General features: G+C 39.9%; 1 protein-coding gene across 1 annotated transcript in view; it reads right to left on the bottom strand.

Moving 5' to 3' along the window:
- The window catches only part of HAO1 (hydroxyacid oxidase 1), a gene marked incomplete at both ends in the record, with an annotated part of 57,992 nt that extends 52,920 nt beyond the window's left edge, over nucleotides 1-5,072 (bottom strand). The window contains one exon of the mRNA XM_079719597.1: nucleotides 4,936-5,072. Coding sequence (XP_079575723.1) covers nucleotides 4,936-5,072 — 137 coding nt within the window. The remainder of the gene's footprint in view (nucleotides 1-4,935) is intronic.
- Between the last annotated feature and the right edge of the window lie 22,163 nt (nucleotides 5,073-27,235).

Raw genomic sequence — 27,235 nt, 5'->3', positions numbered from 1 at the left:
TGGCATTACAGACGCTCGTCAACCAATGCACAAAATGCAATTCCTAGGCCAAATTAGATGAAATCAATGGAGTGGGAAATGTATGTTCTCTAGAAAGTCCTCCATATTTTGAAATTTTCCAAAGAGCGATTACAACTAACCTTGTCAGGTAATTCCAATAGCTCTCCAAGCCCCACCCAATCCCATCCCCCAATTTAAGTGATTTTTTTCCACAGTCTTACATAAAACAGTAGCTGACTATAACCTTGGACTCTGCTCTTATGGGACCTCCACTTTGGAAAAAGTTATGAAGACTGACAAAAGAATCGAGCCAGTTGAATAATAAACCTCTTTCATAGGTTTCCTGAGTTAACATAAGTGGGGCAAAAGTTGGGATCCATTTTGTTAGGGAAACCACTGACTGAAACACCTGCCCTGGCCAGGACCAATAGTAAACACTTGCATGAGTTTTATTAAACAGGAGGGCCTGGTAAGGAACGTGAAACTAACAAGCCACCACCAACTGGCAGAATTCAGGAAAAGTCGAAAGGAGAGGAGACTCCAGTGATATGTCCTACCAACTTCCCAGAATCCTCCTCACTGGAATCCATCTTTGCTGAGTGATGCGTGTGCGACCAGGAAGGACCCTGAGTCAGAATGATTGGCCAGAGACAACCCGGAAACTAATTCCATCACCATAAAACCCAAGGCTGCGAGCCACGTGGCAGAAAAGTCCTCCTGGTATCCTTTACCCTGCATCTCTCCGTCCGGGCCCCCCTTCCGAATAAAGTCTCTTGCTTTGTTAGCATGACTGTCTCCTCAGACAATTTTTTTCCTAGTGTTAGACAAGAGCCCACTCTCGGGCCCTGGAAGGGGTCCCCATTCCTCCAACATTTTCACATCCAACAAGAACCTTGATTTTAATTTATCATAAATCAGGTGATATACACAGTCCTCAAGAGGAGGTACACTGATGAAAGAAGACACCTGCTCATCACCCAGCTTTGAAGTCCTGTGCTGTTATTGAATCCCACCAACTCAACACACTGAATTAATAAATCTGGTAAGATGATCATATTGCATCTTAATTTCTCCACATTAATTATTCTAAGCATTAAAAACACATAACAGGGCTTCCCTGGTGGCACAGTGGTTGAGCATCTGCCTGCTAATGCAGGGGACACGGGTTCAAGCCCAGGTCTGGGAGGATCCCACATCCCGCGGAGCAACTAGGCCCGTGAGTCACACTACTGAGCCTGCACGTCTGGAGCCTGTGCTCCGCAACAAGAGAGGCCGCCATAGTGAGAGGCCCACGCACCGCGATGAAGAGGGGTCCCCGCTTGCCACAACTAGAGAAAGCCCTCGCACAGAAACGAAGACCCAACACAGCAAAAATAAATTAATTAATTAATAAACTCCTATCCCCAACATCTTCTTTAAAAAAAAAAAAACACATAACATATATGTATAAACCTACAGAATGTGTGTATATATGTATATAAAATACACCACAGTATTTGTAATCATGCTTTTTACCATTCATTTGTAATATCAAGAGATCTTTAAAAAATGTAACTGAATTATTATCAACCTCTGAGGCACCCTGGTAAAGGAAGAAGGAGGGAAAGAATTTAAGTCTGAAGAAAACACAGCATGGTAAACATATTTAAATAGTCAAGCCATTTTTGGAAAACCTCCATGTATAGTGACGTTTCAGAAGGCTTGTGACTCTCCTGAAATGGTATGTGTGTGTGTGTGTGTGTGTGTGTGTGTGTGTATGCTTGTCAACACTTCTCTGGATAAAGAAGCCACAGCTTTGAGGTCCAAAGTGGGGAGGGGTGTGGTTTGCAGGGAGGAAGGGGGAAGAAAAAGAGGCGTGAAGAGAGGAGGAGAAGGAGCTGAGGTTGGAGCTGGGATAGAGACCTCTTACCATGTGGCTCTTCAAAACACAAGAGACAATTAGCTGCTTTTCATAATGCTAGAGAAAAAGCAGCTTACTTACCTGTTGTGCAAATGAGCTGAATGATTCTGTGACATTTACACCTACGAGAAGAACACTGCCAGTGCCACTGGTAAGTGTAGATTGCTTCTCAAATATTAAAGAGAGGGAATGATTTCGCTTTTACCATCTGTTATTTGAAAGAAAACTACACAATTTTCCGGGTCGCTAAGTGATCCGCGAGGGATGAGGAGAGCTTCCTTTTCTAATATTACAGGACTTCTAAATACCCAAATCAGAGAATTATATTCCGCCAATGATAATTTCACAAGAAGCCACAAAATATGTGCAGATCACGGTTTAGAAAGATACCCTGAGTTAATGTGTAAGAGAAACAAAGTACTGTTCTTTTGAAAATGAACTCCAATCAGGTCAAGCCCCACAAAACCCAGCAAGCTGACGTTTTTCTCTGTTCCTGTTATAATTGTGATAGGAAACTGTTCTTCTGGGTGGTTCTATCTACTTGACTTTATTTGTCCTTTTTTATGTGGGGAGTGGACACAGTAGTATTAGAGCCCCAAGTCTTAGCCAGAAATACCTCCAAGCAATCATTTGGTCACCTAAGTGGCTCATGTCCCCAGAACTCCAAATCATGGTTGTCAGGGCTGGGTACAGAGATAAAAATGTCATTGTGAATGACCATTTGCTACATTTGTAGCATGGGGAGGGGTATAAATGTCATAACTGTCTTTAAAATACTCTGTCATTGTGTCACAAGGGGTTATCAGAAGTTTGTTTATTTTGCCATCTTCATTTGAATCAGACTGAGACTTTTCAGACTGATTGCCTTCATCCCATCAAGCCAAAGCCACCACCACATAGGCAGAACATCTATTTTTAGTTCCACGTGATCAGCTTGATGACACAGGGTGAGGACTGAAAGGTCACCCAGCAAGTTACACAGCAAAGGAGGAACTGGGATGTTAGATAGGCAATGTGTGCTACAATAAATACTCCTCAGGTGGTTGATACTAATCCTCTCTCTTCCAGAGAAAGTTGATTAATACATTTTTCCCTTCTTTAAAGCTGAACAAAATTGAATGATCAAGGTTCATGGAAAAGGTGGCATTGAAACCTCATTCTCATTATCTGTGTCTTGACCCTAAATTACTCAGTACTTAGGCTGAGTAAGCTGAGAATACTCACTGCAGAACCATGTAATTCACAGAAGTTGTGAGGTACTTTTCCAGTCCACATCTTGGAAGTCACCACAGTCTTCTGTGTCTCACCAGGTTTCTAGAATTTCTAGGGTTGAAGAGGTGTTCTGTCTGCTTTGCTACACCCCTTTGCTTCCTCTTAAAGGCCTCCAATGGGCCAATAGTTTTGGGTCCAGTTTGCATCAATTCAATCCACCAGCACTATGGAGGCCCAAGGTCAATGTGCATACACAAGAACTTTCTTCATCTCGTTTACTGCTCTATCCTCAGCACGTAATACTGAATTGAGCCCACTGAGAGCCTTAATGTGTGAGGTAATTAATCAACTAGCATGGGGTGAAGGGTGGTAAGGGGTGAGGAAGGCTGTGTATAAGTGGAGTAGGTGGTCACCTGAGCATTGTGCCCTGAGGAATGCTGAGGGACACCAACTCCATCATCCTGTCAAGGCCCTCCTGAAATTTCCTTGGTTAAAATTACCTATTTGTGTTCAAGTGTTGCTTTCAGGAGACTACTAATAGGCAAACCACATCACCTGGTGATGAGTTGAGATGGGCCCAAGAAGGGGCATCTTCCAAGAGCAGAAAATGTTGAAGAGACCCCAAAATATTACATAACAGTTGGAAAAAGTCATGCAAAATTTTAAGCCGCTCTACTCTTGGCCAACTTTTCTCTTCCCATGGCTCCCCCGGCATTTATTAAATCTCACTTGTGTCCCAGAAAAGATCTGAGACAAAGTCAAGGCTTGAAGGAGTTTTGGGAAGCCCCCCACCCCCTTTCACCCCACTCTCAGGCTCCTGCACTGATTTGCAGATGAATCGGTGCTGCTTGCCAGGAACCACCTTGGTTAGAATGATTTCATTTCTCCTAACTTACACATAGAAAAATGATTTTGAGTGACTTTGCTCTAGGCTAAAGAAGAAATGAGGAAGGCAGGCAGATTCTTTCCCCTGGATACACTTTGCCTGTTTTCTTTAATTTTTCATCCTCCATGAGTGCCTGCAACATTTGCTGGCTTCACTAAAAGCTATTATATAAGATGAATGAGCCCCAAAGACTATAGTATATGGAGGGCGGGCCTCCCCTGCACCAGCAAATAAACCATTTCCTACTTGCTGAGAGACCAAGGGGTTTTCCTCCTTTAAAGTTATTTTGTTTCTTGTTTTTATTACAAATAGAAAACATAAACCATGACATCTACCATCTTGGGCTTTGAAATATGAAAGTCAAGGGAAAACTAATTTGGGAAGAGAGATGAAGCACTTTGAAGGAGAGATAAAACAGCAAAGTTGAAAGAGTAATGCTATATGGACAAACTGGAATCTAAGGTGAATATGTAGACAACTGTAATCAAAATGAATGATAGTGGAAAGCCAGCAGGATGGGAACATCTGAGGCAACCATCCGATCTGGTTTGACCAGATAAGATGGCTATCTTGTGTTTAATATTAACGGTTTCCTACACCATAAAATAGACCATCACTGTCATACTCAGAGGAAAAGAAAATGGAGTCATCAGAATTTGTCACCATTTCTATACACAGTTAAATGTATAAAAATGTATGTATCCACATAATTCCAAGTGAGGAAACTTAGGGTTAGCTTTTTTCAAGATCCCCAGGCTTGGAATATGTTCAAACAAGTTTAAAGCCCAACATTTCTCACAGCCCTATGAATTTCGCCTCTCTACTAAGCATAATATCTAGACAAATAATTCCACACCATCAACATTAAAGCTGAAAGATCTTGTTTTGATAGAATGTCTCTGTGTAATTTTTAAATATGATTTTAAAAGATTCTTACCTGGAAAATGCTGCAATATTATCGTCCAAGGTTTCCTGATCATTTGCCCCAGATTTATAATAGTCATATATAGACTTTGGAAGTATGGATTTAGCATGTTGTTCATAATCACTGATGCAAACAAGCCGGGTGAACATTTTCCTGTTGCGAACCCTAGGATATTTTTCTTTTTTTTCCCTGTGTTGCTTTCTACATCCTGACAATTCTGTTATTTGTCAATTATTAATAGACTTTTTCCAAAGTTCAGATTTAGTTCTCTGTTGCGTACATTAAGAGAGCAAACATATACTTAGACTTTGAAATTTTATTTGCAGCTGTCTGCCAAAGAACAGGTAGTACACCTAAGCCACAAGAAGTTGGGTTGGGGAGGCAACAGAAGGGGATTAGGTGTTTGTCACATTAAAGGGCAGAAGAGGGCTTCCCTGGTGGCCCAGTGGTTGGGAGTCCGCCTGCCGATGCAGGGGACATGGGTTCGTGCCCCGGTAGGGGAAGATCCCGCGTGCCGCAGAGCGGCTGCGCCCATGAGCCATGGCCACTGAGCCTGTGCGTCCAGAGTCTGTGCTCCACAACGGGAGAGGCCACAACAGTGAGAGGCCCACGTACCGCAAAAAAAAAAAAAAAAAAAAAAAGTCAGAAGAATGAGTAAAAATTAAAAACCTAGAGAAGTATTTGCCTAAAGCCGCTCTTAACTCAGTTCTGCCTAAGGCTGCTTCTTCCCTGGGGCATGTGCCTTTGCTGCCTAACTGGTACTGGAATGGGCTGCCCACTCATTTTCATTCCATATTTGGATCATGCACATATATGAAAAAGAGCTTATGAAATGAATGGGGCATCTATTACTGGAAGGGGGATCCCTTCCAGGGCCCAAGAGTGGACCCTTGTCTAACACTTGGAAATGAATTGTCTGAGGAGACACACTTACTGACAAAAGCAAAAGACTGTATTGGGAAGGGGCGCCCAGGCAGAAAAGCAGCAGGGGAAGGGAACCCAGGAAAACTGCTCTGCCACGTGACTCGCAGTCACGTTTTATGATGATGATAATCTCGTTAGATTTCCAGATAGTCTCTGGCCAGTCATCTTGCTTGTACCCATATTTGGTCTGACTCAGCATCCTTCTTAACTCTCCTCTTGCCTTCTTGGCTCGCATTTCTCAGCCAAGATAGATTCCAGTGCAAGGTTTCTGGGAGTTTGGCATCTCCTCCTTCTTTTTGGCTCCTCTAGAATTCTCCTGGTTAGTGTTCGGCAACAGCACTGTGTTCCTTATCAGGACCTCCTGTTGAGACAACTCATGCAAGACATTTATCATCATGCCTGGCCAAGGCAGGAGGTTTCAGTCCGTGGTTCCCTAACACATCCAGTAAATACAGGGTATCTACACAATATGAAACTCAGCTGATTATAAACATTTGGCTTTAACAAGGAACATTAAGGCCAAATTTACAGTTAATTCTTAGAATTTTATTCTTGCTCTGGAGAGGATGCAAGCAAGTGCCAGTCCAAAAGACCATGTGATATCAATCCAAATTTCACTCAGTCATGGAACAAACACCTGGGGAAGATTCATGTTAGTAAGAAATGACTCAGAAAGCAATGGCTTTGACATCAGTTAGACCTGGTTTTCAATCTGGGAGCCCCCACTTAAAACTGCTCACGTGCTGTCCAGCAGCTGAATTCCAACTGCCTACACCTCTATGAGAATGCTCTTTTAAATTTGGAGCCTGCTTTTCCATCCACGTGGCATGCTAAAGTGCTATGGAGTCAATGCCCCATGGAATAATCCTCCACCGAGGGCTTAGTGGAATTGGTATATAAATACCAAATCCCTCACTCATCTGGGGGTTAACTCATAGGTGTGTGTTCTACAGTGCAGGCTTCAGTTGCCCACAAGTGTTAGTAGGTTGCTAAGCAACCCTGCGTTGGCTGACTTCCCTTACAATCTCACTCCCCTACCCTTTAATTTAATCAAAGAGCTTTACGCTGTTAGGATTAACATTAAATTATAGATAGGTTTATTCCTAAAGTTCACAAATGCTTACTTTTTGCTTCAGTGTAGTGATAACTAAATTAACCCTAAAAATACTATTGGAATGTGAAATTCTGTTAATATGTTAAGGGAGTTCTAAAAGAAATAACTCCATCGCACAGTTAACAAAATCATTATGAAAATTGATCTATCTTACTTGCTGCGAGAACTGATTCAAAAGTTGCATATTAAAGCAACACCTTTTATTTACATATGCATTTACTTACAATTTTGACACTTATTAAAACTTTTAGCACCTTGCAATTAAAGTAATTTTGATGCAGAGGCAATTTGTCATTCTAGAATGAACCTTGAACAAGTCAAGTGCTTGAGAAACTAAAGGAGATAAGGGCCAGTACTTCCCAAAGGGTGACCCTAGAGCAGCGGTGTCAGCCTCACCTGGAAACTTTTGTTAGAAATGAAAGTTCTCCCGGGTAAGATGGCGGAAGAGTAAGACGCGGAGATTACCTTCCTCCCCACGGATACACCAGAAATACAGCTACACGTGGAACAACTCCTACAGAACACCTACCGAACGCTGGCAGAAGACCCCAGACCTCCCAAAAGGCAAGAAACTCCCCACATACCTGGGTAGGGCAAAGCGGAGAGATTCCCGCACAGAGGATCGGTTCCGAGCTGCACTCACCAGCCCGAGAGGCTTGTCTGCTCGCCCGCCGGGGCGGGCGGCGGTGGAAGCTGAGGCTCGGGCTTTGGTCAGAGCGCAGGGAGAGGACTGGGGCTGGCGGCGAGAACTCAGCCTGACGGGGGCTAGTGTGCCACAGCTAGCCGGAAGGGAGTCCGGGAAAACTCTGGAGCTGCCGAAGAGGCAAGAGACTTTTTCTTCCCCCTTGGTTTCCTGGTGCGCGAGGAGAGGGGATTAAGAGAGCTGCTTAAAGGGGCTCCACAGACAGGCGCGAGTCACGACTGAAAGCGCGGAGCCCAGTGACGGGTGTGGGACGCTGGGGCTGCTGCTGCCGCCGCCAAGAAGCCTGTGTGCGAGCGCAGGTCACTGTCCACACCGCCCTTCCAGGAGCCTGTGCAGCCCGCCACTGCCGGGGTCCAGGGATCCAGGGGCGGCTTCCCTGGGACAACACACGGCGCGCCTCGGGCTGGTGCAACGTCACGCCGACCTCTGCCGCTGCAGGCTCGCCCCGCACTCCGTGCCCCTCCCTCCCGCGCGGCCTGAGTGAGCCAGAGTCCCCGAAGAGGCTTCTCCTTTGACCCTGTCCTGTCTGAGCGAAGAACAGACGCCCTCCGGCGACCTACACGCAGAGGCGGGGCCAAATCCAAAGCTGAGACCCAGGAGCTGTGAGAACAAAGAAGAGAAAGGGAAACCTCTCCCAGCAGCCTCAGAAGCAGCGGATTAAAGCTCCATAATCAACTTGATGTACCCTGCATCTGTGGAATACATGAATAGACAAAAATCATCCCAAATTGAGGAGCCAGGAGTCAGTGCTGTGTCTCTAAGGTGGGAGAGCCAACCTCAGGACACTGGTCCACAAGAGACCTCCCAGCTCCACATAATATCAAAGAGCGAAAATCTTCCAGAGATCTCCATCTCAACACCAGCACCCAGCTTCACTCAACGACCAGCAAGCGACAGTGCTGGACACCCTATGCCAAACAACTAGCAAGACAGGAACACAACGCCACCCATTAGCAGAGAGGTGGCCTAAAATCATAAAAAGCCCGCAGACACCCCAAAACACACCACCAGACGTGGACCTGCCCACCAGAAAGACAAGATCCAGCCTCATCCACCAGAACACAGGCACTAGTCCCCTCCACCAGGAAGCCTACACAACCCACTAAACCAACCTTAGCCACTGGGGACAGACACCAAAAACAACGGGAACTACGAACCTGCAGCCTGCAAAAAGGAGACCCCAAACACAGTAACATAAGAAAAATGAGAAGACAGAAAAACACACAGCAGGAGAAGGAGCAAGATAAAAACCCACCAGACCTAACAAATGAAGAGGTAATAGGCAGTCTACCTGAAAAAGAATTCAGAATAATGATGGTAAAGATGATCCAAGATTCTATTTCCCAGATCCAAAATCTTGGCAATAGAATAGACAAAATGCAAGAAACAGTTAACAAGGACCTAGAAGAACTAAAGATGAATCAAGCATCGATTAAAAACACAATAAATGAAATGAAAAATACTCTAGATGGGATCAATAGCAGAATAAGTGAGGCAGAAGAACGGATAAGTGAGGTGGAAGATAAAATAGTGGAAATAACTGCTGCAGAGCAAAATAAAGAAAAAAGAATGAAAAGAACAGAGGACAGTCTCAGAGACCTCTGGGACAATATTAAACGCACCAACATTCGAATTATAGGGGTTCCAGAAGAAGAAGAGAAAAAGAAAGGGACTGAGAAAATATTTGAAGAGATTATAGTTGAAAACTTCCCTAATATGGGAAAGGAAATAGTTAATCAAGTCCAGGAGGCACAGAGAGTCCCATAGAGAATAAATCCAAGGAGAAATACGCCAAGACACATATTAATCAAACTGTCAAAAATTAAACACAAAGAAATCATATTAAAAGCAGCAAGGCAAAAACAACAAGTAACACACAAGGGAATCCCCATCAGGATAACAGCTGATCTCTCAGCAGAAACTCTACAAGCCAGAAGGGAGTGGCAGGACATAATTAAAGTGATGAAGGAGAAAAACCTGCAACCAAGACTACTCTACCCAGCAAGGATCTCATTCAGATTTGATGGAGAAATTAAAACCTTTACAGACAAGCAAAAGCTGAGAGAGTTCAGCACCACCAAACCAGCTTTACAACAAATGCTAAAGGAACTTCTCTAAGCAAGAAACACAACAGAAGGAAAAGACCTACAATAACGAACCCAAAACAATTAAGAAAATGGGAATAGGAACATACATATCGATAATTACCTTAAATGTAAATGGACTAAATGCTCCCACCAAAAGACACAGAGTGGCTGAATGGATACAAAAACAAGACCCATATATATGCTGTCTACAAGAGACCCACTTCAGACCTAGAGACACATACAGACTGAAAGTAAGGGGATGGAAAAAGGTATTCCATGCAAATGGAAACCAAAAGAAAGCTGGAGTAGCAATTCTCATATCAGACAAAATAGACTTTAAAATAAAGACTACTAGAAGAGACAAAGAAGGACACTACATAATGATCAAGGGGTCGAACCAAGAAGAAGATATAACAATTGTAAATATTTATGCACCCAACATAGGAGCACCTCAATACATACGGCAAATACTAACAGCCATAAAAGGAGAAATCGACAGTAACACAATCATAGTAGGGGACTTTAACACCCCACTTTCACCAATGGACAGATCATCCAAAATGAAAATAAATAAGGAAACACAAGGTTTAAATGATACATTAAACAAGATGGACTTAATTGATATTTATAGGACATTCCATCCAAAAACAACAGAATACACATTTTTCTCAAGTGCTCATGGAACATTCTCCAGGATAGATCATATCTTGGGTCACAAATCAAGCCTTGGTAAATTTAAGAAAATTGAAATTGTATCAAGTATCTATTCCGACCACAATGCTATGAGACTAGACATCAATTACAGGAAAAGATCTGTAAAAAATACAAAAACATGGAGGCTAAACAATACACTACTGAATAACGAAGTGATCACTGAAGAAATCAAAGAGGAAATTAAAAAATACCTAGAAACAAATGACAATGGAGACATGACGACCCAAAACCTATGGGATGCAGCAAAAGCAGTTCTAAGAGGGAAGTTTATAGCAATACAATCCCACCTTAAGAAACAGGAAACATCTCGAATAAACAACCTAACCTTGCACCTAAAGCAATTAGAGAAAGAAGAACAAAAACATCCCAAAGTTAGCAGAAGGAAAGAAATCATAAAAATCAGGTCAGAAATAAATGAAAAAGAAATGAAGGAAACGATAGCAAAGATCAATAAAACTAAAAGCTGGTTCTTTGAGAAGATAAACAAAATTGATAAACCATTAGCCAGACTCATCAAGAAAAAAAGGGAGAAGACTCAAATCAATAGAATTAGAAATGAAAATGGAGAAGTAACAACTGACACTGCAGAAATACAAAAGATCATGAGAGATTACTATAAGCAACACTATGCCAATAAAATGGACAACCTGGAAGAAATGGATAAATTCTTAGAAATGCACAACCTGCCAAGACTGAATCAGGAAGAAATAGAAAATATGAACAGACCAATCACAAGCACTGAAATTGAAACTGTGATAAAAAATCTTCCAACAAACAAAAGCCCAGGACCAGATGGCTTCACAGGCGAATTCTATCAAGCATTTAGAGAAGAGCTAACACCTATCCTTCTCAAACTCTTCCAAAAGATAGCAGAGGGAGGAACACTCCCAAACTCATTCTATGAGGCCACCATCACCTTGATACCAAAACCAGACAAGGATGTCACAAAGAAAGAAAACTACAGGCCAATATCACTGATGAACATAGATGCAAAAATCCTCAACAAAATACTAGCAAACAGAATTCAACAGCACATTAAAAGGATCATACACCATGATCAAGTGGGGTTTATTCCAGGAATGCAAGGATTCTTCAATATACGCAAATCAATCAACGTGATACACCATATTAACAAATTGAAGGAGAAAAACCATATGATCATCTCAATAGATGCAGAGAAAGCTTTCGACAAAATTCAACACCCATTTATGATAAAAACCCTGCAGAAAGTAGGCATAGAGGGAACTTTCCTCAACATAATAAAGGCCATATATGACAAACCCACAGCCAGCATCGTCCTCAATGGTGGAAAACTGAAACCATTTCCACTGAGATCAGGAACAAGACAAGGTTGCCCACTCTCACCACTCTTATTCAACATAGTTTTGGAAGTTTTAGCCACAGCAATCAGAGAAGAAAAGGAAATAAAAGGAATCCAAATCGGAAAAGAAGAAGTAAAGCTGTCACTGTTTGCAGATGACATGATACTATACATAGAGAATCCTAAAGATGCTACCAGAAAACTACTAGAGCTAATCAATGAATTTGGTAAAGTTGCAGGATACAAAATTAATGCACAGAAATCTCTGGCATTCCTATATACTAATGATGAAAAATCTGAAAGTGAAATCAAGGAAACACTCCCATTTACCATTGCAACAAAAAGAATAAAATATCTAGGAATAAACCTACCTAAGGAGACAAAAGACCTGTATGCAGAAAATTATAAGACACTGATGAAAGAAATTAAAGATGATACAAATAGATGGAGAGATGTACCATGTTCTTGGATTGGAAGAATCAACATTGTGAAAATGACTCTACTACCCAAAGCAATCTACAGATTCAATGCAATCCCTATCAAACTACCACTGGCATTTTTCACAGAACTAGAGCAAAAAATTTCACAATTTGTATGGAAACACAAAAGACCCCGAATAGCCAAAGCAATCTTGAGAATGAAAAATGGAGCTGGAGGAATCAGGCTCCCTGACTTCAGACTATACTACAAAGCTACAGTAATCAAGACAGTGTGGTACTGGCACAAAAACAGAAAGATAGATCAATGGAACAGGATAGAAAGCCCAGAGATAAACCCACGGACACATGGTCACCTTATCTTTGATAAAGGAGGCAGGAATGTACAGTGGAGAAAGGACAGTCTCTTCAATAAGTGGTGCTGGGAAAACTGGATAGGGACATGTAAAAGTATGAGATTAGATCATTCCCTAACACCATACACAAAAATAAGCTCAAAATGGATTAAAGACCTAAATGTAAGGCCAGACACTATCAAACTCTTAGAGGAAAACATAGGCAGAACACTCTATGACATAAATCACAGCAAGATCCTTTTTGACCCACCTCCTAGAGAAATGGAAATAAAGACAAAAATAAACACATGGGACCTAATGAAACTTCAAAGCTTTTGCACAGCAAAGGAAACCATAAACAAGACCAAAAGACAACCCTCAGAATGGGAGAAAATATTTGCAAATGAAGCAACTGACAAAGGATTAATGTCCAAAATTTATAAGCAGCTCATGCAGCTCAATAACAAAAAAACAAACAGCCCAATCCAAAAATGGGCAGAAGACCTAAATAGACATTTCTCCACAGAAGATATACAGACTGCCAACAAACACATGAAAGGATGCTCAACATCTTTACTCATTAGAGAAATGCAAATCAAAACTACAATGAGATATCATCTCACACCAGTCAGAATGGCCATCATCAAAAACTCTAGAAACAATAAATGCTGGAGAGGGTGTGGAGAAAAGGGAACACTCTTGCACTGCTGGTGGGAATGTGAATTGGTACAGCCACTGTGGAGAACGGTATGGAGGTTCCTTAAGAAACTACAAATAGAACTACCATATGACCCAGCAATCCCACTACTGGGCATATACCCTGAGAAAACCATAATTCAAAAAGAGACATGTACCAAAATGTTCATTGCAGCTCTATTCACAATAGCACGGAGATAGAAACAACCTAAGTGTCCATCATCGGATGAATGGATAAAGAAGATATGGCACATATATACAATGGAATATTACTCAGCCATAAAAAGAAATGAAACTGAGCTATTTGTAATGAGGTGGATAGACCTAGAGTCTGTCATACAGAGTGAAGTAAGTCAGAAAGAGAAAGACAAATACCGTATGCTGACACATATATATGGAATTTAAGAAAAAAAAAAGTCATGAAGAACATAGGGGTAAGACAGGAATAAAGACACAGACCTACTAGAGAATGGACTTGAGGATATGGGGAGGGGGAAGGGTAAGCTGTGACAAAGTGAAAGAGTGGCATGGACATATATACAGTACCAAACGTAAGGTAGATAACTAGTGGGAAGCAGCCGCATAGCACAGGGAGATCAGCTCGGTGCTTTGTGACCGCCTGGAGGGGTGGGATAGGGAGGGTGGGAGGGAGACGCAAAAGGGAGGGGATATGGGAACATATGTATATGTATACCTGATTAAATTTGTTATAAAGCAAAAAATAATAATAATAAAAAAAAAAAGAAATGAAAGTTCTCAGGCCCCACCCTTGTCCTGCTGAATCAGAAGCTCTACAGCCTTTTGTGATGTAACAAACTTTCCAGGTGACTCTGATGTACAGTATGGTTTGAGAACCACTGCTCTGGCTTTATTGAGAGTAAAGGAGGATTTATTTTAAGAAGCTCGAATTAAAAGAAAAAGAAAAAATTCCACTCTCATCTGTACTATTGGAGCTGGCAGCTGACTTGGTGTACAAACCATCTTTGCGGATAAACTAAATATAATCCCCAAATCGTTTCATGAATCTCTTGGTGGAGAGAACTAAAAGAAGTGGGTGGAGTTTAGAACCGCCTCTGTTAATTTGTGATAATTACATTGTTTAAATATCTCACATTTTTTCAGAGACAATACATTCTGTAAAACTCTGCTCTAGGTCTCTGTGAAGTGAGAAGCTGAGGACAAAACAGGACAAGTTCAGGCTTTGTTCAAGCTGCTAAAGCTTGCACTTGCCCACCGCTGCTGACCGCCAAATTTGGGAATCAGAATGGTAAATGGCCAGGAGATGGCCTCTGCTGCTGGATTTGAGCTAAAAGATAGAGGGGTTTTTTGCTTTTTTTTTTTTTTTTTTTACACTGGACTTTCTTTATTCATGTCAACCCTTCTTAACATCCCAATAAAATGTTCAGCAGAATAATGCCTCGCTGTCTCCGCAGCTCTTGGGTATTTTCCAAACCATGGGGAACTCTCCTCTTGCCTTCATCAGAAGGAAAACTCAAGCAGGAGCTCTAAGAGAACTCCACATCCTCAGTTGGATCTTCCCTCACTTGTCTCAGGTGTGATGGAGACTATTGCTTGAAGGATGTCTTATTTCCGGCTTTTAGCCTTTCAGAGGCTTTTCATTTTCAATGAGATGTAGCGTAGGTAGAATCTTAGTCATCTTCACTGTTCTAAGCACTAGAAGGGGCTAGAAGGGGCTGTTCACAATGTCACAATCACCAGTACCTAGCGAGACACCAGGCCATCCAGGATAGCTGAAGGGATTGACTCTTACAAGGGTAAAAAATATTTCATTGTGAGTTTGTTAGCGGGAAACTGGGTTTGCCTCTTGGTGGGTGTTGAGACAATAGACAAAATCAAGCCAACGATTGGGAGAAGGAAGGATTTATTATTACTTGCAGAAAGTAAAGGAAGATGTATTATTACTTGCAGAAAGTAAGGGGGTCTTTCCCAAAGCAGTGTCTCCCCTAACAGCAAAATTGGGGAAGTTTTTTTTTTTTTTTTGGAATTTTATTTTATTTTTTTATACAGCAGGTTCTTCTCAGTTATCCATTTTATACATATTGGTGTATATGTGTCAACCCCAGTCTCCCAAAAATTGGGGAAGTTTTAAGCAAAGGGTCAATGTATATTCATGAAGGAGCTGGAGCAGAGGAGAATTCAGCATAGAATTAGGTCAAAGGTCGACAGAGTCCAAGTTTTAGTTGATTGCAGTTAGGAGGGTCAACTTAATCATTCCATCCTCCACCTGGGGCGGGGAGGTGGGGGGGCTTAGTTCCTACAGAACTCTAAGATACATTATTACATATATCCCTTGAGGAGGAACTAGGACTCTGCTGTATCACTGCACTATTGTTTGACTGTCTTTTCTCTGTTCCTGCATTCCTTTGTTCCCTTGAGATCATTAATTACCGAGACCTTTTCAAGGGCAAGCATTGCAGCCATGCTTAGATCACTAAATGGCTCAGGCCAAAATGGCTTCCTTTATGTCAGAAAAAGAGAAGCCAAATGTAGTCTTTTCCTCTGGGGACCCTCCTACCCTATCTGCCTACAGTTTTACTTTGCATTTTCCTGAATATTAATGAGTTTGATAATCCTTTTTATGTTTGTTTATTGGCTTTTTATGTTTTCCAACTTGTGAAATGCTTGCTCATGTCTTTGGTGAATTTTTATATTAGATTTGTTGTTGTTGATAGGTAGAATTTCTTTATATACTTTGGATACACCTTTTGTGGTTATACATATATAAGGTACATTTTTACTAAGTTCTTGACGTTTTTCCCACACACAAGATGCCAATGTCAGTCTCAAAGCTGTTTGATTGAGGGCAAGTGGTTAGATAGTCCCCATTTTCTTTCTCTTCCTTCCTTCCTCCTTTTCTTTCTTCCTCTCCCCTTCCTTCTCTTTGACTTCATCTTTAACTTCATTTTCTTTCTCTTCTTTTTCTTCCCTTTCCTCTTCTTCCTCCCCCTCATTCTCTTAATTTTGTTCCTCTTTTATCCCTCTCCTTATTCTAATTAGAGTCAAGTTCTAAATGGGCAAGGTGCCTCTAGCCAGGTGACTTTTTTTTTTTTTTTCTGGTTCATCCACTAAATGTGTTGCCCTTTGAGGTCCTGGCTTTGAGCTGTGATGAAAGTGTGCACAACTGTTGCAAGCTTCTGGAAAGGTCCCCTCTTTCATTCTGTGCAAAAAGGCAGGACTTTGCAACAGTCCCTGTCAGTGGTCTGAAGATGGAGATGAGGTGCAAAGAGTTTTCTTGTGCTTCTCCACTACACTAGTTAACATCTCTTTGAGTATCCACCTTGAAAGTGATATGGTTTGTCTTCTGTTCCCCAAGGTCCATGAAGCAATTAAAATAGAAATCCAATTCAAGGGTTCAGCACATGCCCTTGGAGGAAAAGTGGCTCTGCTTACCTCTCTGGGCTCTTGCTCTCATTCAACTTTGGTCTGTTTATTCCTTACTATTTTATGAAGATGCCGATGCCTTGTACACTGTGCTACTCATTATTGCTCTTCAGCAAATTGATCTCTTTTCTTCCAGGCTCATCCTAGGATTGCATGTCCTGATTTACATGTGGTATGGTAGGGTCATAAAACCTGTTGGCCAAAGAATCATGGGTGGAAGTGTAGTGTGTCAATTCTGGGACAGAGAATTTAATTGGAACTGAAACCCTCTGGGCCTAATGTTTCCTCTGCCATGATAACTAACAGTATTAATACCGGACAGGGCCCTGTGGGGCTCCTGGGCACAAAGGTTTTCTGTGTCCCCCCTTTCTTTGATTACAGGAAATAGCCTTCATTCAGCCTCTGTGACCTTCCCTGAATTCCAAGGGGCAAATTCAAGCAGTTGTTAATTAGGGAAGGGAAGGGATGCAAGACAAGGGAGAAATAAACAGTCAAGAGAAACAATAGTGCAGCCTTGGGGCAAGGTCCTTGTTCCCCATCAAAGGATATACACAACAACATCTTTGAGCTGTTTTGCAGATACTGAAACCCCCTCCAGGTGGGAAAAGTTAACGATTAACAACGGTATGCTGCCCACAAGAAAACAGACCCCAGACCAGTTGGAACCTGAAGGTTGATGATGCTGACTCCTACTTATCTCACCATCAACCCATCAGAAGAATGTCCATGAGCTGATCACACCCTCTTTGAACCATTACTATAAAACTTCTCACTATCCTCTCCAAGTGGGGACACATAGTTTTTTGAGGCAGGAGGTCACTGTGTCCCCCTTTGCCTGGCAAAGTAATAAAGTTACCCTTTTCTTCTTCACCCAGAACTCTGTTTCCAAGATTCAATTTGGCACTGATGTACAGAGAAGCTTTCGGCATCAATTTTCCAAATAGTGGCTGTTCCAGCAGCCTGAGTTCCCAAATGTGGGCATCATGGAGCATAGCCTCTAGCCAGTACAAAATGGTTATGGAGTGTGAGCAAGAATAAACTTTTGTTGTTTTAAGACACTGACATTTTGAAGTTTTTTACTACTGCAGTACACCCTGACTGACTTAAAAAATAGTATTAGAGAAAGAGTAACAAAGAAGAAAAAATGTTGGGTATTTGGTTAGGGGGTGAGTCATCGTAGGAAAACTATTAAAGTTAAGAAGCATTAAAATTCATGTCATGCAGTGGCAAAACCATTATTATTCATATCACTAGCAATAACTTGGAAGGCATATCACCTACTTAATGAACCCCTTAAGGGAAAAAGTTGGAAAGCAAATATATAGCATGTGTTGGCTACTATTTAGCTGCGTTGGGTGCATTACTACAAGAAAAAGTAAACAAGCTCACAAAAACTTGGCTGATTTATACACAAGGAAAAAAAGAGATTCCCCAAAAAGAGAGTCCAGAAATGTGGAGATTTGAAAGGCTTGCAGATGCTACTTGTTCCCAAACCTTGTCAATAAAATAAAAATTTAAAAGTTGTTTGGGTGATAAAGGTCATTTCAAACTCAGTTCTGTGCAAGCATCAAATCTAGGGCACATCCCTCACACTCCTTGTTAACACAACTGAATGAAGTAAGCCATCTCAGAGCAAGACCCAGATAAGAATATGGTGCTCAATAAATCCTTTCAACAGGACAGCATGACAGGGAAAAGAGTAAAAAGGAGTGGCTGAGATATCCAAGTTATGACCCAGTCCTGCATCATCCAAAATTTAGTGACACAAAGCAAGATCTGTTTTGATATGCTCATAGATTCTGTACACCAGGAATCTGGACAAGGCAAACAGGGATGGCTTTATGCTCTTCCATGATGTGTTATCTCAGATGATATGACATGAATATATGGGGGCTAGAATCATCAAGGGTCCAATCACTCACATATCTGGCACCTTGGCTGGGATGTCTTAAAGGCTAGAGTCAGCTGGGACAATCAATCAGAGATCCTACAACATTAAGCTTCTTCATGTCACTAGGATTTCTTCACCGCAAGGTAGCTCAGGTAATTGAACTTCGTACATGATGGTTTAGCACTCAAAGAGTGAATGTTCTAACAAACAATGCATAAGCTACATGGCTCTTTACAACCCAGACTCAGAAGTCACACAGCACCACTTCCTCTGTTTTTGGTCAAAGCCATCTCAAATTCAAAGGAAAGGAGACACAGACTTCAACTCTGTTTTTTTTTTTTTTTAATGGACCTACAATTATATTTCAGGTGTGCAAGATAGTGATTCAATATATTTTTCTTTTTAACATCACTAACAGTTATTTATTTATTTATTTAAATTGAAGTATAGTTGGCATACAAAATTGGTTTCAGATGTATAACATAGTGGTTCCACATTTATGTACATTATGAAATGATCTCCATAATAAGTCCAGTAACCATCTGTCACAATAGTTATTACAATATTATTGATTGTATTCCCTATGATGTACATTACATTGTCATGACTTATTTATTATATGGCTGAAAGTTTGTACCTTTTAAATCCCCTTTACTTATTTTGTCCATTTCCCTACCCCCCCTTACCTTTAGTACCACCAGTTTTTCTATATCTATGAGTCTGTCTCTGTTTTCTTCTGTTGGTATATGTGTTTGTTTTTCTAGATTCCACAAATGAGTGAAATCATGTAGTAGATGTCTTTCTGTCTGACTTATTTCACTTAGCATAATACCTTCTAGGTCTATTTATGTTCTCCCAAAGGCAAGATTTCATTCATTTTTTTAATGACTGAGTAGTATTCCATGGTGTGTTTGTACACACACACACACACACACACACACACACACACACACACACCACATCTTCCTTCCTTATCCATCCATTGATGGGTACTCAGGTTGCTTCCGTACCTTGGCTATTGTAAGTCATGTTGCAATGAACATAGAGGTGCACATATCTTTTTGAATTAGCATTTTCATTCTCTTTGGATAAATACCCAGCTGTGGAATTGCTGGACCTTCTGGTAGTTCTATTTTTAATTTTTTGAAGAACCGCCATATTGTTTTCTATAATGGCTGTAGCAATTTGCATTCCTACGAACAGTGCACAAGTGTTCCCTTTTCTTCATATCCTCACCAACACTTGTTATTTGTTGTCTTTTTGATAACAGGTATTCTGACAGGTGTGAGGTGATATCTCATTGTGATTTTGATTTGCATTTCCCCATGATTAGTGATGTTGAGCATCTTTTCATGTGCCTGTTGGCCATCTGCATGTCTTCTTTGGAAAAATGTCCATCCAGGTCCTTTGCCTATTTTTCAATCAGATTTTTTTGATACTGAGTTATATGAGTTCCTTGTATATTTTTGAATATCAATGTCTTATTAGATATATGATTTGTAAATATTTTCTCCCATTCAATAGGTTGCCATTTTGTTTTGTTGATGGTCTCCTTCACTGTGCAAAAGCTTTTTAGTTTGACATGGTCCCATCTGTTTATTTTTCTTTTGTTTTTCTTGCCTGAGGAGATATAACCAAAAAAATTGCTAAGACTGATGTCACAGAGCTTACTTCCCATGTTTCCTTCTAGGAGTTTAATGGTTTTAAGCTTACATTTAAGTCTTCAATTCATTTTGAGTTCATTGTTTTATTTTATTATTATTTTTTTTTTGGCTGCCTTGGGTCTTAGTTGCGGCACGCCGTATCTTCATTGAGGCATGCATAATCTTTCATTGCAGCACATGGGCTTCTCTCTAGTTGTGGCATGCAGGTTTTCTCTTTCTAGTTGTGGCACACAGTCTCCAGGTCATGGAGGCTCTGTAGTTGTGGTACGCGGGATCCAGAGTGTGTGGGCTCTGAAGTTTTGTGGCACACAGGCTCTCTCATTGAGGCATGTGAGCTCAGTAGTTGTGGCATATGAACTTAGTTGCCCTGTAAGGTGTAAGATCTTGGCTCCCTGGCCAGGGATCAAATCCATGTCCCCTGCATTGGAAGGCAGATTCTTTACCACTGTACCACCAGGGAAGTTGCTGGGTTCATTTTTTTATATATGGTATAAGACAGAGACTCAAACTTTCTTGTTGTAGTTGTTGTTTATTGCTTTATTTTCTATTTTTAAAAAACACCTTTATTGGAGTATAATTGCTTTACACTGCTGTGCTAGTTTCTGCTGTATAAAAAAGTGAATCAGTTACATGTATACATATATCTCCATATCCCCTCCCTCTTGCACCTGCCTCACACCCTCCCTATCCTACCCCTCTAGGTGGTCACAAACCACCAAGCTGATCTCCCTGTGTTATGCAGCTGCTTCCCACTAACTATCTATTTTACATATGGTAGTGTATATATGTAAATGCTACACTTTCACTTCATCCCAGCTTATCCTTTCACATCCCCGTGTCCTCAAGTCCATTCTCTACCTCTGTGTCGTTATTCCTATCTTGACCCTAGGTTCATCAGAACCATTTTTTTTTTTAGATTCCATATATATGTGTTAGCATATGGTATTTATTTTTCTCTTTCTGACTTACTTCATTCTGTATGACAGACTCTAGGTCTACTCACCTCAAAACAAATAGGCCAATTTCGTTTCTTTTTATAGCCAAGTAATATTCCATTGTATATATGTGCCACATCTTCTTTATCCATTCACCTGTTGATGGACACTTTGGATACGTCCAAGTCCTGGCTATTGTAAATAGTGCTGCAATAAATATTGTGGTACATGTCTCATTTTGAATTATGGTTTCCTTATGGTATATGACCAGTAGTGGGATTGCTGGGTCATACAGTAGTTTTCTTTGTAGTTTTTTTAAGGAACCTCCATATTGTTCTCCATGGTGGCTGTATCAGTCTACATTCCCACCAACAGTGCAAGAGGGTTCCCTTTTCTCCACACTCTCCAGCATTTATTGTTTGTAGATCTTTTGATGATGGTCATTCTGACTGGTGTGAGGTGATACCTCATTATAGTTTTGATTTGCATTTTTCTAATGATTTGTGATGTTGGGCATCCTTTCATGTGTTTGTTGGCAATCTGTATATCTTCTTTGGAGAAATGTCTATTTAGGTCTTCTTCCCATTTTTGGATTGGGTTGTTTGTTTTTTTAACATTGAGCTGCATGAGCTGCTTGTAAATTTTGAAGATTAATCCTTTGTCAGTTGCTTCATTTGCAAATATTTTCTCCCATTCTGAGGGTTGTCTTTTTGTCTTGTTTATGGTTTCCTTTGCTGTGCAAAAGCTTTTAAGTTTCATTAGGTACCATTTTTTTATATTTCTATTTCTCTAGGAGGTGGGTCAAAAAGGACATAGCTGTGATTTATGTCATAGAGTGTTCTGCCTATGTTTTCCTCTAAGAGTCTGATAGTGCCTGTCCTTACATTTAGGTCTTTAATCCATTTTGAGTTTATTTTTGTGTATGGTGTTAAGCGTTCTAACTTCATTCTTTTGCATTTAGCTGTTCAGTGTTCCCAGCACCACTTATTGAAGAGGCTGTCTTTTCTCCATTGTATATTCTTGCCTCCTTTGTCAAAGATAAGGTGACCATATATGTGTGGGTTTATCTCTCAGCTTTCTATCCCGTTCAATTGATCTAAATTTCTGTTTTTGTACCAATACCATACTGTCTTGATTACTGTAGCTTTGTAGTATAGTCCAAAAGTCAGGAAGCCTCATTCCTCCATCTCCGTTTTTTATTTCTCAAGTTTGCTTTGGCTACTCAGAGTCTTTTTTGTTTACATAAAAATTGTAAAACTTTTTGTTCTAGTTCTGTGAAAAATGCCATTGGGAGCTTGATAGGCATTGCATTGAATGTGCAGATTGCTTTGCATAGTATAATCATTTTCAAAATGTTGATTTGTCCAATCCAAGAACATGGTATATCTCTCCATCTGTTTGTATCACCTTTAATTTCTTTCTTCAGTGTCTTACAGTTTTCTGCATACAGGTCTTTTGTCTCCTTAGGTAGGTTTATTACTAGGTATTTTATTCTTTTTGTTGCAATGGTGAATGGGATTGTTTCCTTAATTTCTCTTTCAGATATTTAGTCATTAGTGTATAGGAATGCAAAACATTTCTGTGCATTAATTTTGCATCCTGCTACTTTACCAAATTCATTAATTAGCTCTAGTAATTTTCTGGTGGCATCTTTAGGATTATCTATGTATAGTACCATGTCATCTGCAAACAGTGACAGTGTTATTTCTTCTTTTCTAATTTGGATTCCTTTATTTCTTTTTCTTCTCTGATTGCTGTGAGTAAAATTTCCAAAACTAGGTTGAATAATAGCAGTAAGAGTGGGCAACCTTGACTTGTTCTTGATCTTAGAGGAAATGGTTTCAGTTTTTCACCATTGAGAATGATGTTGGCTGTCAGTTTGTCATCTATGGCCTTCATTATGTTGAGGTAGGTTCCCACTATGCCCACTTTCTGGAGAGTTTTTATCATAAATGGGTGTTGAATTTTGTCGAAAGTTTTTTCTGCATCTATTGAGATTATTATATGGTTTTTATCCTTCCGTTTGCTAATATGGGGTATCACATTGATTGATTTGCATATATTGAAGAATCCTTGCATTCCTGGGATAAACTCCACTTCATCATGGTGTATGATCCTTTTAATGTGTTGTTAGATTCTGTTTGCTAGTATTTTGTTGAGGATTTTTGCATGTATGTTCATCAGTGATATTGGTTTGTAGTTTTCGTTTGTTGTGGCATCTTTGTCTGGTTTTGGTATCAGGGTGATTGTGGCCTCATAGAATGAGTTTAAGAGTGTTCCTCCATCTGCTATATTTTGGAAGAGCTTGAGAACGATCGGTCTTAGCTCTTCTCTAAATATTTGGTAGAATTCACCTGTGAAGCCATCTGGTCCTAGGCTTTTGTTTGTTGGAAGATTTTTAATTACAGTTTCAATTTCAGTGCTTGTGATTTGTCTGTTCATTTTTTTCTTTTTCTTCCTGGTTCAGTCTTGGAAGTTTGTACTTTTCTAAGAATTTGTCTATTTCTTCCAGGTTGTCCATTTTACTGGCATATAATTGCTTGTAGTAGTCTCTCATGATCCTTTGAATTTCTGCAGTGTCAGTTGTTACTTCTCCATTTTCATTTCTAATTCTGTTGATTTGAGTCTTCTCCCTCTTTTTCTTGATGAGTCTGGCTAATGGTTTATCAATTTTGTTTATCTCCTCAAAGAACCACCTTTTAGTTTTATTGATCTGTGCTATTTTTTTCCTTTATTTCTTATTCATTTATTTCTGATCTGATCTTTTTTATTTCTTTCCTTCTGCTAACTTTGGGGTTTTTTTGCTCTTCTTTCTGTAATTGCTTTAGGTGTAAGGTTAGGTTGTTTATTTGAGATATTTCTTGTTTCTGGAGGTAAGATTGTATTGCTATAAACTTCCCTCTTAGAACTGCTTTTGCTGCATCCCATTGGTTTTGGGCTGTCGTGTTTTCATTGTCATTTGTCTCTAGGTATTTTTTGATTTCTACAGTGATCTCTTGGTTATTTAGTAGCATATTGTTTAGCCCCCATGTGTTTGTATTTCTTACAGGTTTTTCCTGTAATTGATATCTAGTCTAATAGCATTGTAGTCAGAAAAGATACTTGATATGATTTCAATTTTCTTAAATTTACTGAGGCTTTACTTGTGATGCAAGATATGATCTACCCTGGAGAATGTTCCATGAGCATTTGAGAAGAAAGTATTATGTTGTTTTTGGATGGAATGTCATATAAATATCAAATAAGTTTATCTGGTCTAATGAGTCTTTTAAAACTTGTGTTTCCTTATTTATTTTCATTTTGGATGATCTGTCCATTGGTGAAAGTGGGGTGTTAACATCCCCTACTATGATTGTGTTACTGTCAGTTTCCACTTTTATGGCTGTTAGCATTTGCCTTATGTATTGAGATGTTCCTATGTTGGGTGCATAAATATTTACAGTTGTTCCATCTTCTTCTTGGATTGATCCCTTGATCATTATGTAGTGTCCTTCTTTGTCTCTTGTAATAGTCTTTATTTTAAAGTCTATTTTATCTGATATGAGTATTGCTACTCCAGCTTTCTTTTGATTTCCATTTTCATTGAATATCTTTTTCCATCCCCTCACTTTCAGTCTGTATGTGTCCTGAGGTCTGAAGTGTGTATCTTGTAGACAGGATATATATGGGTCTTGTTTTCATTTCCATTCAGCCAGTCTATGTCTTTTTGTTGGAGAATTTATTCCATTTACTTTTAAGGTAGTTATTCATATGTATGTTCTTATTATCATTCTCTTAATTGTTTTTGGGTTTGTTACTGTAGGTCTTTTCCTTCTCTTGTATTTCCTGCCTAGAGAATTTCCTTTAGCATTTGTTGTAAGGATGGTTTGGTGGTGCTGAATTCTCTTAACTTTTGCTTGTGTGTAAAGCTTTTAATTTCTCCATGGAATCTGAATGAGATCCTTTCTGGGTAGAGTAACCTTGGTTGTGGTTTTTCCCTGTCATAACTTTAACTATGTCTTGCCACTACTCTTTGGCTTGCAGAGTTTCTGCTGAAAGATTAGTTGTTAACCTTATGGCATTTCCATTTTATGTTATTTGCTGCCTTTCCCTTGCTGCTTTAATATTTGTTCTTTGTATTTAATTTTTGATAGTTTGATAAATATGTGTTTTGGAATGTTTCTCCTTGGATTTATCCTGTATGGGCCTCTCTGTTCTTCCTAAAGTTGACTATTTCCTTTCCCATGTTAGTGAAGTTTTCAACTATAATCACTTCAAATATTTTCTCAGAGACTTTCTTTTTCTCTTATTCTTCTGGGTCCCCTGTAATTCATATGTTGGTGCATTTAACGTTTTCCCAGTGGTGTCTGAGACTGTCCTCAATTCTGTTCATTCTTTTTTCTTTATTCTGCTGTTTGGCAGATATTTCCACTATTTTGTCTTCCAGGTCACTTATCCATTCTTCTGACTCAGTTATTCTGCTCTTGATTCCTTCTAGAGTATTTTTAATTTTATTTACTGTGTTGTTCCTCATTGTTTGTTTGCTCTTTAGTTCTTCTAGGACTTCGTTAAACATTTCTTGTATTTCCTCCATTCTATTTCTGAGATTTTTGATCATCTTTATCATCATTACTCTGAATTATTTTTCAGGTAGACTGCCTATTACCTCTTCATTTTTTTTTTTTTTTTTTGGTCTGGTGGGTTTTTACCTTGCTCCTTCATCTGCTGCATATTTCTCTGTTTTCTCATTTTGTTTAACTTACTGTGTTTGGACTCTCCTTTTCACAGGCTGCTGGTTCGTGTTTCCTGTTTTTTTGTGTGTGTGTCTGACCCCGGTAGGTGAGGTTGGTTCAGCGGCTTGTATAGGTTTCCTGGTGGAGAGGACTGGTGCCTGTGGTCTGGTGAGTGGGGCTGTATCTTGTCCTTCTGCTGGGCAGAGCCATATCCAGTGGTGTGTTTTGGAGCGTCTGTGAACTTAATATGACTTTAGGCAGTCTCTCTGACAATGGGTGGGTTTGTGGTCCTGAGTTGCTAGTTGTTTGGCATGAGGTGTCTTGCACTGGAGCTTGCTGGCCGTAGGGTGGAGCTAGGTCTTAGTGTTGAGACGAAGATCTCTGGGAGAGCTCATGCCGATTGATATTACGTGGGACTGAGAGGTTTCTGGTGGTCCAATGTCCTGGACTCAGCCCTCCCATCTCGGAGGCTCAGGCCCGACAGGAGTACCAAGACCCTGCCAGCCACACAGCTCAGAAGAAATGGAAGACAGATTTAAGTCATAGAGTGATCTGCCTATGTTTTCCTCTAAGAGTTTTACAGTGTCTGGCCTTACATTTAGGTCTTTATTCCATTTTGATTTACTTTTAAGTATGGTGTTAAGTGTTCTAATTTCATTTTTCTACATGTAGCTGTCCAGTTTTCCCAGCACCACCTATTGAATAGGCTGTATTTTCTCCACTGTATATTCTTGCATCTTTTGTTGTAGATAATTGACCATATAAGTGTGGATTCATTTCGGGCTCTCTATTCTATTCCATTGATATATGGGTCTATTTTTGTGCCAGAACCATACTGTTTTGATGACTGTAGCTTTGTATTCTGGGTTGATTTCAGGGAGCATGATGCCTTCAGATATGTTCTTCTTCCTCAAGATTGTTTTGGCTATAAGGAATCTTTTGTGTTTCCATACATATTTTAGAATTATTTGTTCTTATTCTGAAAAAAAATGTCAGTGGTATTTTGATAGGAATTTCATTGAATCTGTAAATTGCCTTGGGTAGTATGGTCATTTTAGCGATATTAATTCTTCCAATCCATGAAAACAGGATATTGTTCCATCTGTTTGTGTCATCTTCAATTTCTTTCATCAGTGTTTTATAGTTTTCTGAGTACAGGATTTGTACCCCCTTAGTTAGATTTATTCCTAGGTATTTTATTCTTTTTTTTTTTTTTTTGGTGTGTTTGTAAATGGGATTGTTTTCTTAATTTCTCTTACTGATAGTTCATTTTTAGTGTATAGCAATAGATTTATCTATATTAATTTTTATTGTGCAACTTTACCAATTCACTGATAAGCTCTAGTATTTTGCTGATGGCATCTTTAGGATTTTCTA

Source organism: Hyperoodon ampullatus (genome assembly GCF_949752795.1).
Source record: "Hyperoodon ampullatus genome assembly, chromosome: 14".
Taxonomy (NCBI): domain Eukaryota; kingdom Metazoa; phylum Chordata; class Mammalia; order Artiodactyla; family Ziphiidae; genus Hyperoodon; species Hyperoodon ampullatus.
Note: the sequence above shows the minus strand (reverse complement) of the source record. Positions and strands in the feature narration are given on the sequence as shown.